General features: G+C 36.7%; 1 protein-coding gene across 2 annotated transcripts in view; it reads right to left on the bottom strand.

The window, feature by feature from the left end:
• P4HA1 (prolyl 4-hydroxylase subunit alpha 1) overlaps window positions 1-18,422 on the bottom strand; it is an 89,545-nt gene that overhangs the window by 48,779 nt on the left and 22,344 nt on the right. For both annotated transcript variants that reach the window (XM_011287347.4, XM_011287348.4), the window contains exon 5: window positions 18,183-18,320. In XM_011287347.4, coding sequence (XP_011285649.1) covers window positions 18,183-18,320 — 138 coding nt within the window. The remainder of the gene's footprint in view (window positions 1-18,182; window positions 18,321-18,422) is intronic.

An 18,422-nucleotide genomic window follows, 5' to 3' on the forward strand; every position in this document is an offset into this window, starting at 1 on the left:
GATCTCGGGGCTGTGAGTTCAAGCCCCACATTCGGTGTGGAGCCTACTTAAAAAACAAAACAAAACAACAACAACAAAAAACCTAGTTTGAAAAAAGGATATTTGAGGCGCCTGGGTGGCTCAGTCAGTTAAGTGTCTGACTTTGGCTCAGGTCATGATTTCACAGTTCGTGGGTTCAAGCCCCATGTCGGGCTCTGTGCTAACAGCTCAGAGCCTGGAGCCTGCTTTGGATTCTGTGTCTCCCTCTCTCTCTGCCCCTCACCCACTTGCGCTCTATCTCACTCTGTCTCTCAAAAATAAATACATGTAAAAAAATTTTTTTTAAAAAGGATATTTGACAGTTCACATGAAATAAAATGTAAATAGGAAACCACAACGCTTGAAGAAAAAAATCTCACTAATCATTAAAGAAATATGAAATTAAATTTTTTTAATTTTCTTATGTTTATTTATTTCTGAGACAGAGAGAGACAGACCATGAGTGGGGGAGGGGCAGAGAGAGAGGGAGACACGAATCAGAAGCAGGCTCCAGGCTCTGAGCTGTCAGCACAGAGCCCAATGCGGGGCTCAAACTCACAAACCGTGAGATCATGACCTGAGCCGAAGTCAGTCGCTCAACCGACTGAGCCACCCAGGTGCCCCAAGAAATATGAAATTAAAACAATGCTGAAGAAAAAAAAATTTTTAACTTTATTATTATTATTTTACAGAGAGAGGGAGAGAGGGAGAGAGAGTACAAGCAGGGGAGGGGGCAGAGGGGCAGAGAGAGAGAGAGAGAGAGAGAGAGAGAGAGAGAATTCCAAGCAAGTTCCACGCTGAGCATAGAGCCCAACGTGGGACTTGATCCCATGACCCTGGAATCATATGACCTGAGCCAAAATCAAGAGTTGGCCACTCAACTGACTGAGCTACTACCCAGGTGCCCCAGAAAAATATTTTTGAACAACAGCCTACATACATTTACTGAGATCTTACTATGTGCCAGGCATTTGTCACTTATTTAATTCTCAAAGCAATCCAGATAAGGAACTACAGTAGAAAGAGTTTAACTATTATGCTCAAGGTCACACAGCAAAGAGCCAGAATTGGAATCTGTACACTATGACTCCAGAAGTTTGTGTGAAATTACACCATAAAATGGCAAAATTTACTAGGGGAGGGAGTAGTAAAGTGGTAACTTTACTGTTACGACATGTGGCAATATGAAACAACAGTAGTAATTTTATGCCTATGAATTGATACTAGTTTTCAATTATTTTCTCGAGTTTAATACTAAGGGTTGAGGAAAAAACACCTTCTTATATAAATAATTTTTTTATAGCTGAACCAAATATTATAGCTAAAAACTGTAATAAACTAAGAGCAAGACAGATATGTCAATATAATAGAACAGTATTTTTCATTCAGAAAGATAATTTCAAATGCTATATAGGAAAGCCAGAAAAATCTAGACAGAAATATGTCAAAATGCTAAACTGATACCCTGGGGGATGGATTACAAGTTGTTTCCTAAATCTTTATACCTCTCTACTTTTTCAAATACTGTACAATTACCATTACTTTCCTAAGAACCAAAAAAAAAAAAAAAAAAAAAAAAAAGAAGCTATAGAAAGAAATAAATGGGGGTGCCTAGGAGGCTCAGTCGGTTAAGCATCCAACTTCAGCTCAGGTCATGATCTCACAGTGAGTGGGTTCGGGCCCCACGATGAGCTCTGCATTGACAGCTCAGAGCCTAGAGCCTGCACTGGATTGTGTCTCTCTTTTGTCTCTCTGGCCCTCCCCTACTTGTGCACTCTTTCTCTCTCTTGCTCTCTCTTAAAAATAAATTAATAGGGGTGCCTGGGTGGCACAGTTGGTTAAATGTTGGACTCTTGATCTCGGGTGAGGTCATGATCTCACAGTTCATGAGTTTGAGCCCCACATTGGGCTGTGCACTGATGGAGCAGCGCCTGCTTGAGATTCCGTTTCTCTTTCTCTCTACCCCTCCCCCACTTTTGCTCTCACATGTGCACATACATGCACTCTCTCAAAATAAACAAACTTTCAAATATTTAAAAATAAAAAATAATAAAGAAATAAAAAGTATAACTCTGAATGATATGAATAGAATCTTCATATAACATTCCATCTTTAAACAGTGAATCAGGTGAGATACTTGGAGATTTTAATTGGAATTAACAACATGAACTCACATATTTCCTATATCTGTCCATTGAAAAGATCTAGAATGAATGACAAACTCAATAGCAACTGACATCCCTAAAACCTAGCTATATCCCACTTCCTAAATGTCATTCCCCATTAAAAAAAAAATCAAGGCCTGGGGTGACTAGGTGGCTCTGTCAGTTAAGTGCCTGACTCTTGATTTCAGCTCAGGTCATGATCTTGATCTCATGAACCAATGACTGGGATACTCTCTCTCCCTCTCTCTCTGCCCCTCTCCCACTCATGTGATCATATTCTCTCTCAAAAGAAACACTTAAAAAAAAAAGAATCAAGGCCTGATTCTTCCTGCTTTGGGGTAGAAATGTGTAAGTTTGGAAAAAACTGTGCAAAAAATTAAATTTCCTTGCTAGCAAAGAAAAATAGGGTCATTTCAAAAAGACAAATTGCCCAATCTAAAGATGATCCCACTGGTCTCAAATAGGATATCTGGACATCAAATGAATAATTAATATAATGGATTGAAATATAAAAATGTATAAAAATCCATGAGTTTATAATGATACTTCAGATAAAAAATCAATGATCACTACTAGAAGTTATTATGACATCAACTCATTACTCTGAATGTTGTTGTTACAAGAAAAACAATCAAGGATTTATCTTGCCCTTCATATATAAACTCTAGTTCAGGGTAACCAAATGGTTCCAGAAAGTTCTTACTGATAGAATTCTGGCTAATAAAAGTAGAAAGAATGATGGGGTAAAAAATTCAAAATTTGGGGCGCCTGGGTGGCTCAGTCGGTTGGATGTCCGACTTCGGCTCAGGTCATGATCTCGCAGTCCATGGGTTGGAGCCCCGCGTCTGTGCTGACAGCTCAGAGCCTGGAGCCTGTTTCAGATTCTGTCTCCCTCTCTCTCTGACCCTCTGCCGTTCATGCTCTGTCTCTCTCTGTCTCAAAAATAAATAAACGTTTTAAAAAAAAATTTTTTTTAATCAAAATTTTAGAACCCCCTAATGAAATAGTTCTAGGCAATTATCATCCAAGGCTGCCAAAACAATTAGATGAAACTCATGGAAACTTCATTTGGACGTATCAGTCTTCCACCAGTGAAGCTACCCATCAATCACTAGCACAAAAGGTATGATGAGATGTTAAGCATTTGGTCATAAAATTCAATGGGAAGTTCAGAGCACCACCTATGGAGTTAATTTTAAAACTTAAGTGGAATCTAATGGAGTCTCAAGCTCTAACCAGTTTGTAGGAAACACAGGAGTTAGAGGAACAGATTCACACAAAGGAAGAAATTGGGCAACTCCAAAATGTACATTCCACAAGACCTATAACCAGGTTTTTCCAAATATTCAGTGGAATGGGAGGGAAAGAAGGAGGGGAAAAGAGAAGAACAAAATAGCTTTAAGAGGTAAAACCAAAATGTGCAACTGTAAAAAGATACCTTTGAGATCAACAGAGAAACTAAGTATTGACTGGGTATTAAGTTATACAAAGGAAATACTGCCACTTTGTTAGGTCATTTAAAAAGGAAAAGACCTGACTGATCAGTTAGATATGCATATTTAATTATTTATTAATAAAATGACATTATGTCTAGGATTTGCATATGTTAAATGCAAATAGTCCAGTAAGGGGTGCCTGGATTTCAGCTCTGGTCATGATCCCAGAGTCGTGGGATCAAGCCCCACACTGGGCTCCGTGCTGAGCATGGAGTCTGCTTAAGGTTCGTTCTCTCTCTCCCTCTCCCTCTCTCTCTCTCTCTCTCTCTCTCTCTCTCTCTCTCAACAAAAGCAGATCCATACCAAGACATTTTGTAATTAAAGTGGCAAAATATAGGAGTGCCTGAGTGGCTCAGGGGGTTAAGTGTCCAACTTTAGCTCAGGTCACGATCTCACTCATGGCTTGTGAGTTCAAGCCCCACATCAGGCTTGCTGTTGTCAGCTCAAAGCCCACATCAGATCCTCTGGCCCCTCTCTCTCTTCCCCTCTCCCCAACTCAAACGTTTTCTCTCTCTCTCTAATAAATAAATAAATAAATAAATAAATAAATAAATAAAATTTTAATGGCAAAATACAGTGATAAAGAAAAAATATTAAAAGCAGCAAGACAAAAGAAAACAGTTACATACAAAGGAAACCCCACAAGGCTATGAGCAGATTTTTCAGCAGGAATTTTCCAAGCCAGAAAGGAGTGGCACGGTATATTCAAAGTGCTGAATGGGAAAAACCTGCAGCCAAGAATACTCAATTCAGTAAGGCTGTCATTCAGGATAGAAGGGGAGATAAAAAACAAAAAATAAAGGAGTTCATGACCACTAAACCAGCCCTGAAGAAATATTAAAGGGGACTCTTTGATTGGAAAGGAGACACTAAAAGCAACTGTATAAAGGCAGGAAACACATAAGCAGTAACAATGAATTTTTCTGTAAAAAGTCAGCCAAGGAATTCACAAAATAAAAGGATGTAAAATATGACACCATATTCTAAAACGTAGGGAAGGAGTAAAGAGGTTCAAACTTAAATGACCATCAACGTAATATAGACTGCTATATGCATAAGAGGTTATATGCAAACCTAAAACCACTAATAAACATGCAAAGAATAAAGAGAAAGAAATCCAGATATATCACTAAAGGAAACCAACAAACCATGAAAGAGAGAAAGACAAGAAAGGATCAGGGAAAATCTTCAGAAACAATCATAAAACAAGTAATAAAATGGCCATAAATACATATCTATTAATAATTACTTTGAATGTAAATGGACTAAATATTCCAATCGAAAAACACAGGTGACAGAATAGATTTAGAAGACAGGACCCATCTATATGCTGTCTACAAGAAACTCATGTTATTTATTTTTATTTTATTAAGAGAGTCAATTTAGATCTGATACCTCCAGATTGAAATTAAGGTGATGGAGAAATATTTATCGTGCAAACGGATGTCAAAATAAAGCCAAGGTAGCAATACTGATATCAAACAAACTAGACTTTAAAACAAGGACTTTAAATAAAGGGGACAATCCAACAATATCTAAAATTATAAATATTTATGTGTCCAACATGGAAGCACTCAAATACATAAAACAGTTAACAATAAACATAAAGGAACTATTCAATAATAATACAATAACAGGGGACTTTAACACTCCATTTACATTGATGGACAGATCATCTAAACAGAAAAATCAACAAAGAAACAATGGCTTTGAATGACACACTGGACTAGCTGGATTTAACAGATGTAATCAGAACGTTCCACCGTAAAACAGCAGAATACACATTCTTTTCAAGTACACATGGAATGTTCTCCAGATCACATATTAGGCTACAAAACAAGCCTCAACAAATTCAAAAAGATAAAAGTCACAGCATACATAATTTCTTACTACAACACCATGAAACTAGAAGTTAACCACAAAAAAAAAAGAAAGAAAGAAAGAAAGAAAGAAAGAAAGAAAGAAAGAAAGAAAGAAAAAGGGAAAGAAATCTGGAAAGACCACAAATACATAAAGGTTAAATAACATGCTACTAATGGAATAAAGACAGTCTCTTCAGCAAATGGTGTTGGGAAAACTGAACAGCAACATGCAGAAAAATGAACCTGGACTAATTTCTTACACCATACACAAAAATAAACTCAAAATGGATGAAAGACCTAAACACGAGACAGGAAGCCATCAAAATCCTCAAGGAGAAAGCAGGCAAAAACCTCTTTGACCTCAGCCACAGCAACTTCTCAACACGTCTCTGGAGGCAAGGGAAACAAAAGCAAAAATGAACTACTAGGACCTCATCAAGATAAAATGCTTCTGCACAGTAAAGGAAACAATGAACAAAACTAAAAGGCAACTGATGGAATGGGATAAGATATTTGCAAATGACCTATCAGATAAAGGGTTAGTGTCATAAATCTATAAAGAACTTATCAAACTCAACACCCAAAAAACAAATAATCCAGTGAAGAAATGGGCAAGAGACATGAATAGACACTTTTCCAAAGACATCCAAATGACTAACAGACACATGAAAAAATGCTCAACATCACTCATCATCAGGGAAATACAAATCAAAACCACACTGAGATACCACCTCACACCTGTCAGAATGGCTAAAATTAACAATTCAGGCAACAACACATGTTGGCGAGGACACAGAGAAAGAGGATCTCTTTTGCACTGCTGGTGGGAATGCAAACTGGTGCAGCCACTCTGGAAAACAGTATGGAGATTCCTCAGAAAATTAAAAATAGTAACTACCCTACGGCCCAGCAATTGCCCTACTGGGTATATATCCAAGGGACACGGGTGTGCTGTTTCAAAGGGGCACATGCACCCCAACATTTATAGCACTGCTACTGACAACAGCCAAAGTATGGAAAGAAAACAAATGTCCATCATCTAATGAATGGATAAAGAAGATGTGGTATATATAAACAATGGAGTATTACTCAGCAATAAAAAGAATGAAATTTGCAACAATGTGGATAGAATTAGAGTGTATTATGCTAAGCGAAATAAGTCAGTCAGACAAAGACAAATATCATATGACTTCACCCATATGTGGAATTTAAGATACAAAAGAGATGAACATAGAGGAAGGGAAGCAAAAATATATAAAAATAGGAAGTGGGACAAAACATAAAAGACTCTTCAATATAGAGAACAAACTGAGGGTTGCTGGAGGGGCTGTGGGTGGGGGGATGGGCTAAATGGGTAAGGGGCATTAAGGAAGACACTTGTTGATGAGCACTGGGTGTTACACATAGGGGATGAATCACTGGAATCTATTCCTGAAAATATTATTGCACTATATGCTAACTAACTTGGATATAAATTTTAAAAAACAAATAAATAAATAACATGCTACTAAACTATGAATGGGTCAACCAGGAAATAAAAAAAAGAAATAAAAAAGTAAAAGGAAACAAATGAAAATGAAAACACAATGGTTCAAACCTTTGGAACACCACAAAAGTGGTTCTAGGAGGGAAGTTTATAGTAATACAGGTCTACCTCAAAAAGCAAAAATATCTCAAATAGGGGCACCTGGCTAGGGTCAGTCAGTTAAGTGTCTGACTCTGGCTCAGGTCATGATCTCACGGTTGTGGATTCAAGCCCCACATCAGGCTCTGTGCTAAAAATCATTAAAAAAAAAAAAAAAAAAAAAAAAGGAAAAAAAAATCTCAAAGAAACAACCTGGCCTTAGGTCCTAAAGGACCTAGAAAAAGAACAAACAAAACATATTATCAGGAGAAGGAAGGAAGTAAAGATTAGAGCAGAAATAAATGATATAGAAACTAAATACACAATACAAGAGATCAATGAAAGTGGAGCTGGTTCTTTGAAAAAAAAATCAATAAAACTGATACTTCTAGCCAGACTTCTGAACATATAGGTCTGATAATAAATAAATATTGTATAAAAGCCATACTTCCAGAATAGTGAAGTTTTAAAATAAACTATTGGTCAAAAGCAGACTAACCTAGTATTTCTTCAATAAAACAGATATAATTTAACACATTTAAGTGTCTGATAATAGTGCAAAAGAAACTGGTAGAAAAAGGAACACAATGGTGTTTTCCCTAGTAAATGACTAAATGAATACACTTCAAGGAGTCCCTCAATTGGCTAGAATCAGACTTAGTTATACCTATCCAATGATGTAACATGTTTATTTTTTTTAATGTTTATTTATTTTTGACAGAGAGAGAGAGAGAAAGACAGAGCATGAGCGGGGGAGGGGCAGAGAGAGAGAGAGAGAGAGAGAGAGGGAGACACAGAATCCGAAGCAGGCTCCAGGCTCCAAGCTGTCAGCACAGAGCCTGACGCGGGGCTCGAACTCACAGACTGCGAGAGATCATGACCTGAGCTGATGTCGGACGCTCAACCGACTGAGTCACCCAGGCGCCCGTTTGTTTTTAAATGCTAGCTAGCAGAAAAGGAGTTTGTGAGAAATAAACTAAGAGAAAGTAAAGGCATGGGCATGTTTTACTAGTGCAGGGGAAAGACATGAGATTCCACTACCTGGTGTGAAGACATGAGATTCCACTACCAAGCAGAAGGCTAGCATGGAGGTGTATGTACTACTGGAGGATTACACAGACCAATACAACCTAATATTCGATACATACAACTACCTCCATTCATTTTTTTTTCCTATTAGTCACTTACGGATAGTGACTGATTATCAGTGTGCTCCTAAAATGAAGATGAAGATACATATTTGACACTTGTCCCTATTATTCCTATTATTCCACCCTAGGAATACTACCTATTATTCCACCCTAGGAAAGGATACCAAGAAACTAACTCATTAATAGCTTAACATGATGCAATTCCTGAAATCAAAAAAACATTTAAATTTTGATTTTCAGGGCACACAGGCAGCTCAGTCGGTTAAGTGTCCAACTTTGGCTCAGGTCATGATCTTGAGGTCCGTGAGTTTGAGCTCCACATTGGGCTCTGTGCTGACAGCTCGGAACCTGAAGTCTGCTTGAGATTCTGTGTCTCCCTCTCTCTCTGCCCCTCCCCATTCATGCTCTGTCTCTGTCTCTCAAAAATAAATAAAACATTAAAAATTTTTAAAAAGAATTTTTTTTATTCCCCTACTATTTTTCAGTTATGAAAACTAGTGTACAGATTTAAGATAAGCTTATAATGAAGCAATTAAGAGTAGTTTTCTCATGACATGCAAAAGACAAAATGACAGTCCGCCATTACTACATGTAGGTAGCCCCAGTGACATTTTTTATATGACCTGATATTCTGGCAATGCTATTTGAAAGTCTGATAAGACAGTAGATCTTTGGCTCTTCTGTTTTGGTAGTTAAAGAGGTTCTGCTTATTTTACCTATTGACCCATTCACAATTATTAGAGGCAGAATACCTGGGAATCACATTCTTAAAAGAAGAAAATGAAAAAGAAATGATGCAGCAATTGAAAGGGAAGGCTGTTTCCAAAATAGAGAACCTGAGAAAAAGTAAATGGGCAAAAAATTGGCAAAGAAAATGAAATTTAAAAAGTGATGTTGTCAGAAAAAGATGGCAGAAAGCTTTCATATAAAGGGCAAATGGTTAAAATTTGATGAGGAGAAGAGAATGTTGTGAATTAGTTAAGAGTCCTTTTATTTCTTATCACAATATAAACTAGAATACTATATGACAGTAGAGGAAAACTTTGCTTAAAAACACAATTTTGTGGCTCATCCATAACCTGGGTCATTTATTTTAAACAGCATGAACATTCAACTTCTATCTGTATAAAATTTTATACATTAGATATTCTCCATACCAGAAAAAAAAAAAAAATCACAGCTTAAAAAAAAGCATGTATCTTTGGAAGATATGGTTCTATTCAACAAATCAGGGTTAGGAACAACCGGAAGCCAAAGGAATAGTCTATGAACTATAAAGACACCAGCTGCCAAAATGCATAGAACTTATTAGATTTTATATTAAAAATATCAACAAAGTGGGTTATCTGGGTGGCTCAGTTGGCCAAGCATCTGATTCGTGATTTCAGCTTAGGTCATGATCTCATGGTTCATGGGACTGAGTCCCACATCGGGCTGTGCACTAACAAAACACAGCCTGTTTGGGATTCTCCGTCTCCCCCATCTCTCTCTGCCCCTCCCCCACTCACACTCTGTCTCTCTCTCAAAATAAATAAACATTTAAAAACTGTATTGGGGCGCCTGGGTGGCTGAGTTGGTTAACCATCTAATACAGCCTGCCTCTGGTTATGTGTCTCCTCTCTCTGTCCCTCCCCCGCTCATGCTCTGTCTCTCTCTCTCAAAAATGAATAAACATTAAAAAAAAATTAAAAATAGATCAAGAAAGCATTTCAAAAGACAGACCCAAAAAAGGGGAAGCAGACAAAAAAAAAATCATGGAGTAACTTGGCATCAGTAATCATCCACTGAAATAAGCATTTCTCTGATTTTTTTGTTTTGAGACAATTGAAAACACAAATATCCCTCCCTCTACTCTCACCCTGATTATTTCACAAATAAACTGCTACAATTTTAAGTCTGACAAAACCAAGGATTGGCAAGTATATGAAGAAATGGGAACTCTTACACGCTGCTAGTGATAGTACAAACTGGTGCATCTGCTCTGGAGAACAATCTGGCCATATTTGGTAAAGCTGAAAAAGCATATACCCTGACTTCTTTAAAGAAACATTTGCAGGTGTGCAAAAGGATACATACACAAGAATGTTTACTGAAACCTTGTTTGACATAGCAAAACATTGGAAATAACCAAAATGTCCATCCATGCACAGGAGAATGAATAAATAAATTCTGTCATATACTACCATATAGCAGTTAGAGGAGTTTATTTATTTTTTCAATATATGAAATGTATTGTCAAATTGGTTTCCATACAACACCCACTGCTCATCCCAAAAGGTGCCCTCCTCAATACCCATCACCCACCCTCCCCTCCCTCCCACCCCCATCAACCCTCAGTTTGTTCTCAGTTTTTAAGAGTCTCTTATGCTTTGGCTCTCTCCCACTCTAACCTCTTTTTTTTTTCCCTTCCTCTCCCCCATGGGTTTATGTTAAGTTTCTCAGGATCCACATAAGAGTGAAAACATATGGTATCTGTCTTTCTCTGTATGACTTATTTCACTTAGCATCACACTCTCCAGTTCCATCCACGTTGCTACAAAGGGCCATATTTCATTCTTTCTCATTGCCACGTAGTACTCCATTGTGTATATAAACCACAATTTCTTTATCCATTCATCAGTTGATGGACATTTAGGCTCTTTCCATAATTTGGCTATTGTTGAGAGTGCTGCTATAAACATTGGGGTACAAGTGCCCCTATGCATCAGTACTCCTGTATCCCTTGGATAAATTCCTAGCAGTGCTATTGCTGGGTCATAGGGTAGGTCTATTTTTAATTTTTTGAGGAACCTCCACACTGTTTTTAGAGGAGTTTAATCAATGTGGATGAATTTACTAAAAAAAAAATTGAGTGAAAAAGGTTACAGAAAGATAAACAGAATATATTATTTACATTTTTAAAACACAACAATATATGTGGTAAAGTGTAAGAAAACGGACAAATACCACCAAGTTCAGAATAGACAGTACCTTGAGAAAAGAAGGAAAAGTGCAGAAGGGGTCTTCAAACACATTTGTGATCTTTTAATGTGATCTTTGAGAACAAGAAAAGCCTAAAAACTGTTTATTATTTCACTCTAGTGTTATTTTTACCACTTATAGGACATATTATGCTTAGAAAATTTCAGGGACTCTACTTATAAGGAATTTGCATGAGAGAAAAATTCAATAAAAACTGAACCCAAAATAGTGAGTTGAAGAAGAAGTGTCAATAAAGAGATACAAAATACACAAGAAAGGATAAATATTGTTCCAATGAAAAATAACTGCGCATATTCTCAGGGTGTCTTATTTTCAACCATTCTCTATCAAAGTCTTACCAATTGATTTCTAGATAAAAGATGAAGTATTCAGGGAACCCAGTGAATTTCCTAAAACTAAACATGGCAAAATCAGGGTTAAATAATATTCAATAACATTTTGATGGGAAAATAAAGATTTAAACAAAAAGGAATACAGTTAAATTAAATGAAATGTATTATCCCCACATACACCAAACCTGCTTCTTTTGTGTTCTTTATTTTGCTGAATGGAACCCATATAGTTGTTTAAGCCAAAAACCCATATCAAGTCCACCATCAAATTTCACCATTACACTTCCTAAACAGCTTGATACCTTGTCCTCTTCTCTCCATACCTACTAGCTACCACTATCATCTTTTAAATTTTTACAACAGCCTCCTCCCTGAATTCTTTGTCCCTACGCCCATGTCCCAATCCAATCTCCATTCTACAGTCACAATGATATTCCTAAAATGAAAATGACATTAACTTCTCTAAAACTTTTCAGTAGTTCCTCATTGCACTCAGAGAATTTCAAACATCTCCACGTGGCTTACAAAGCCCTTCAAGAGACAGCTTCTGCTTAACTTATCTAGCCTCGCTCTCACTACTCTCATAAAACCAAACTCCCATCCCTACACTCCATACACTCACCTCTTGAACAAACTACTTGTTAATATAACTGATATAATACACTCTCTCCTCTCTGGCCTTTATACACATTCTCCCTGTTTGGAATACTTTTCTCATGCCTACACTTTTCTTCAATTTCCTGGTTAATCCCTTGTCTATTATATCCTAATTTTTAATGTGTCTTCCAGGAAACCTTCCTTTATGCCTCTTCTCAAGTGCAGAATTAGGTTTCCTTCTATGTGCTCCCATGGTATCCTAAATTATCCTCACTCAGGCATTCATCATACTATATCATAAGAATGTAAATATCCTAAGGGCAAGGAACTGTATTGGTCTTATTCATTATTGTATCCCTAGAACCAAACAGAATGGTTGGTACATACTATATGGTTAATACCTATTAAACAAATTGATGTCTTATACCAAAAGCCAATGTTTGTTTGTTTGTTTTTTAATATTTATTTTTGGTAGACAGAGAGACAGAGTGCAAGCAGGGGAGGGGCAGAGAGAGAGGGAGGGAGACACAGAATCCGAAGCAGGCTTCAGGCTCCAAGCTGTCAGCACAGAGCCCGAAACAGGGCTTGAACCCACAAAGCACGAGATCATGACGTGGGCCAAAGTTGGACACCTAACAGACTGAGCCACCCACGTGCCTCAGGCCAATTTTAAAAAATAGTTATGATTTTATCAGAAGTGTTAACAATGTATAATATTGGTAGGAATAGGAAATAATGGAACTATGTTCCAGCTTAATGGAGATTTTATCTAATATTGTTGTACTATATTCCCACTTGATATTCACCCCAAATAAAGAGAGATGAGCAAGAAAACATCTTGAAAAGTAACTCCTCCCACTGTATATTCTCACCATGAAAATGAATTTCAATATGAAGACAGAGGTAATTTATTTCTCCAGCTGATAATGACAAGGAGATAGTAAAAAAGTGAGAGATAGCATACATAAAATATTATGTGAAGTTAGGTTTCAGTAACACAAGTAAAACTAGCAAATTTTTTAATTTGTGGAAATGAAACAACACATTCTTAAACCATCAATGGAACAAAAAAGAAATCACAGAGAAAATTAGAAAATACTTAAAAACAAATGAAAACAAACACACAACATACCAAAACTTACATGACACAGTGAAAGCAGTGTAAAAGGATATAATGTAAATGCTTACATTAAAAAGCTAGAAAGATCCCAAATCAATAACCTAACTTTACAACTTAAGATCTCATATCAATAACCTAACTTGTACAACTTTACAACTAAGAAACGAGAAAAACAAGAAAAAACTAAACCCAAAGCTAGCAGAAGGAAGTATTAGAGGTAAATTAAATAGACTATAAAAAAAAATAGAGAAAATTAATGAAACCAGGGTGCCTGGGTGGCTCAGTCAATTAAGCATCTGACTTCGGCTCAGGTCATAATATTATAGTTCATGGGTTCAAGCCCTGCATGAGGCTCTCTACTGTCAGTGCAGAGCCCTCTTCAGATCCTGTCTCCCTCTCTCCGCCCCTCTCCTGCTCACATGTAGACATGTGCACATTCTGTCTCAAAAATAAACATTAAAGAGAAAGAATGAAATCTGGCCATTTGTAGCAACATGGATGGAACTGGAGAGTGTTATGCTAAGTGAAATAAGTCATACAGAGAAAGACAGATACCATATGTTTTCACTCTTATGTGGATCCTGAGAAACTTAACAGAAGATCATGGGGGAAGGGAAGAAAAAAAAAAAAGTTAGAGAGGGAGGGAGCAAAACCATAAGAGACTCTTAAAAAACTGAGAATAAACTGAGGGTTGATGAGGGGTGGGAGGGAGGGGAGGGTGGGTGGTGAGCACTAAGGAGGGCACCTGTTGGGATGAGCACTGGATGTTGTATGGAAAACAATTTGACATAAATTTCATATAAATAAATAAACATTACAAAAAAAAAAAAAGAAAATTAATGAAACCAAAAGTTAGTCCTTAGAAAAGATCAACAAAACTGATAATCCTTTACCTACATGAACTAAGAAAAAAAGTGAATATTCAAATTACTAAAATAAAAAATGAGGGATGCCTTGGGGCGCCTGGGAGGCTCAGTTGGTTAAGCGTCTGACTTCAGCTCAGGTCGTGATCTCACAGTCCGTGAGTTTGATCCCCGCGTCGGGCTCCGTGCTGACAGCTCAGAGCCTGGAGCCTGCTTCAGATTCTGTGTCTCCCTTTGTCTCTGCCCCTCCCCTGCTCATGCTCTGTCTCTCTCTCTCTCTCTCTGTGTCTCAAAAATAAATTAAAAAAAAAAAAAAAAAAAAAAAAAAAAAAGGAGGGATGCCTGGATGGCTCAGTCAGTTGAGCATCCAAACCTTGATCTCATCTCAGGTCATGATCTCAAGGTCATGGGATTGAGCCCCAAGTCAGGCTTCATGCTGAGTGTGGAGCCTGCTTAATATTCTCTCCCTCCTTCTCTGCCCCTCCTTCCCCCCTGAAAAAATGAAAGAAGGAACACTACTACTGATTCTACAGAAACACAAAAATTATAAGAGAGTAGTATGAAAAATGTACATCAACAAACTGGATAACCTAGATGAAATGGATAAATTCCTAGAAAAAAAAAAGCCTACCAAGACTAAGAAAGAAATAGAAAATCTGAATAGACCGGTAACTAGTAAGGAGACTAATTCAGTAATCAAAAGTCTCCTGACATAGGAAAGTCCTGGACCTGATGGCTTCAATGGAGAATTCTCCCAAACATTTAAAGAACTAACACTAATCCTTCTCAAACTTTTCCAGAAAATTGAAGGGGAGAGAATGCTTCCCATTTCATTCTATGAGGCCAGCATCACCCTTACACCAAAACCAAAGACTGTACAAGAAACCTACAGACCAATATCCCTTACAAACATTGATGAAAAATCCTCAATGAAGTACTGGAAAACAGAATATTAAAAGGATAACACACCATAACCAGGGGAATTTATTCCTGGAAAGCAAGGATGTCTCAATATATGAAAACAGAGCAATGTAAAACACATTACAGAATAAAGGGAAGAAAAACACATGAGCATCTCAACTGATGCAGAAAAAACACTCAACAAACTAGAACTAAAAAGAAACTACCTAAACATAAAAAAGACATACTTGAAAAATCTACAGCAAACATATGCAATGGTGAAGGAGAGCTTTTCCTTTAAAATGAAGAACAAAAACAAGGATGCCCATTTTCACTCCTATTCAATTTAGTATGGAAGCTCTAGCCAGAGAAATTAGGCAAGAAAAAGTGATATAAAGCAGCCAAATTGGAAAAGAAGAAGTAAAATAGTCTCTCTTTGCAGGTGATATTATCTTCTATGCAGAAAACCCTAAAGACTACACACACACACACACACACACACACACACACACACACACACAGTTAGAGCTAATAAATAAATTCAGCAAAGTAGTAGAATATAAAGCCAACACACAAAACTCAGTTGCATTTTTACATACTAACAATGAATAATCTGAAAAGAAAACCACTAAAATAATTCTAAGAATAAAATAGTTAGGAATTAACCAAAGAGGTGAAAGACATGTACAATGAAAACCACAAAATCTTGCTGAAATAAATTAAACATAAATAAATGGAGATACATCCTATGTTCATGCATTGGAAAACTTAATACTATTAAAATGGCAATAGTACCCAAACTGATATACAGATTCAATACAATCTCTACCAACATCCCAATGATATTTTTTGCAGAAATAGAAAAACCCATCCTAAAATTCATATGTAATCTCATGGGATACTCAAAACAATCTTGAAAAAGAATAGTCAAAACAATCTTGAAAAAGAACAAAACTGGAGAACTCAAACTTCCAGATTTTAAAAGTCACAACAAAATTACAGTCATTGAAACAGTGTGGTATTAATATGGCGTAAAGACAGGCATACAGACCAATGGAATAGAACAGGAAGCCCAGAAATAAACTCTCACATATATGGTCATAAACTTTTTAACAAAGGTGCCAAGACCAATCAGTGGGGAAAGGACAGTCTTTTTAACAAATGGTGCTGGAAAAACTGGATATTCACATGCAAAAAAAATGAAGTTGGATGCTTACCCTAACACCATTTGTAAAAAAATATCTCAAAATGGATAATGGACCTAAATGTAAGACTAAAACAATAAAACTTAGAAGAAAACATAGAGAAAAGCTTCATGACATTGGATGAGGCAATGATTTCTTATATATAACCAACCCCAAAGGCATAGGCAACAAAAGAAAAAATAAATTGGACTTCACAAAAATTTAAAAATTTTATGCATCAAAAGACAGTATCAACCAACTAAAAAGGCAACCCACAGAATGGGTGAAAATATTTGTAAATCATAAATCTCATAAGGGATTAACATCTAGAATATATAGACAACTCCTAAAATAACAAAAAAAAAATTAAAAATGGCAAAAGGCTTCAATAGACATTTCTCCAATAAAGACATACAGATGGCTACTAAGCACATGAAAACATATTCAACATCACTGATAATGAGGGAATGCAAAACTACAATGAGATATCACCTCACACCCATTAGCACAGCCACTATCAAAAAAGGAGATAATAACAAGTGTTGGAGAGTAGGTAGAGAAATTGGAAGCCTTATATATGTTGGTGGAAATATATAATGGTCTATCTACTATGGAAAATAGTATGGCAGTTCCCCAAAACACTAAAAACAGAATTTGACCCATAGGATCCAGCAATTATGCTTCTGGGTATATATACCTAAAGAATGAGAGGCAGGGTCTCAAAGAGATAGTTGCACACCCATGTTCACAGTAGCATTATTCACAATAGCTAACACATGGAAGCAACCAAAGTGTCCTACTGATGCATAAGGATAAGCAAAATGTGATTGTGTGTGTGCGTGTGTGTTTACATGACATACATGTTGCATTATTATTCAGCCTTAAAAAGTAAGGAAATTCTGACATTTGCTATGACACAGATGACCCTTGAGGGCATTATGCTAAGTGAAATAAGCCACTCTCAAAAAGACAAATACTGTATGATTCCAATTATATGAGGTACTTAGAATAGTCAAAATCATAGAAACATAAAGTAGAATGATAAGGGGCACCTGGGTGGCTCAGTCAGTTGAGCGTCCGATTCTTGATTTCAGCTCAGGGCACAATCTCACAGTTCCTGGGTTGGGCCCCACAATGGGCTCTGTGCTGACAGCTCAGAGCCTGCTTGGGATTCTCTCTCTGCCCGCTCTTCTATGCCCCTCCCCTGTTTGCTCGCATACTCTCTCTCAACAATAAATAAACTTAAAAAAATAGAATGATAGGGCTGGGGAAAATAGGAGATAGGGAGTTATTATTTAATGAGTACAGAGTTTTAGTTTTACCAGATGAAAGAACTATGGAGATGGATGCTGGTGATGGTTGCATAACAGTGTGAATGTACTTAACGCCACTAAACCACACATTTAAAAGTGACTAAGATGATAAATTTGTCATTTAACTTCTGCACAACAAAAATTTTATAGCAAATTTGAATGAAATCAGCTGTAACCTAAAAAAAAAAAAAAGGTTGTGCCAAAAATAGGAAAAAGCAGGATGTTCCATATTACAGAACCCTTTAAAAATCTGTATACATCAAATATGTCTTGGTTTTTAAATTAATGAACATATAAACTTTGACTATCAATTGCCTTATAACCACATACAAACATTGGATGTTCTAAAGAAAAACATGACTACATAAGTTTAGTTCCTGTAACATTAAGCTTTCACAAGCTAGAAACTTACAACTCTTAAGTCCTAGAGAAACAGAGGGTTATCTGGCATAAAAGACTGTGAAATAACTAAAGCTAAAAATCTTAAAATACAAAAGATGTTTTAGATTAATGTCCTAATGGACTGAATGGAGCAGCCAGGTGATAAGTGTTTTATAGACTAAAAGAATTCTTACCTGGAAGATTACCCTTTGAGATGGTGTCTGTATCCAAATTGTAGGTGTCCTGGAGACGCAACAGAGCTTTGGCTGCCCCAACCTGATCTTCATCATTAGGGAAGTACTGTCTCTGAATGGTTAGGTTAGAGATAAAGCCTTGAAATAAAAAAAAAAAAAAAAAAAAAAAAAAAAAAAGGAAAACAAAACAAATACAAAAAGAAAAAAACAATGACTAGAACCTCACAGACTTCCAATCTG

Source organism: Felis catus, chromosome D2 (assembly GCF_018350175.1).
Source record: "Felis catus isolate Fca126 chromosome D2, F.catus_Fca126_mat1.0, whole genome shotgun sequence".
Lineage (NCBI taxonomy): Eukaryota > Metazoa > Chordata > Mammalia > Carnivora > Felidae > Felis > Felis catus.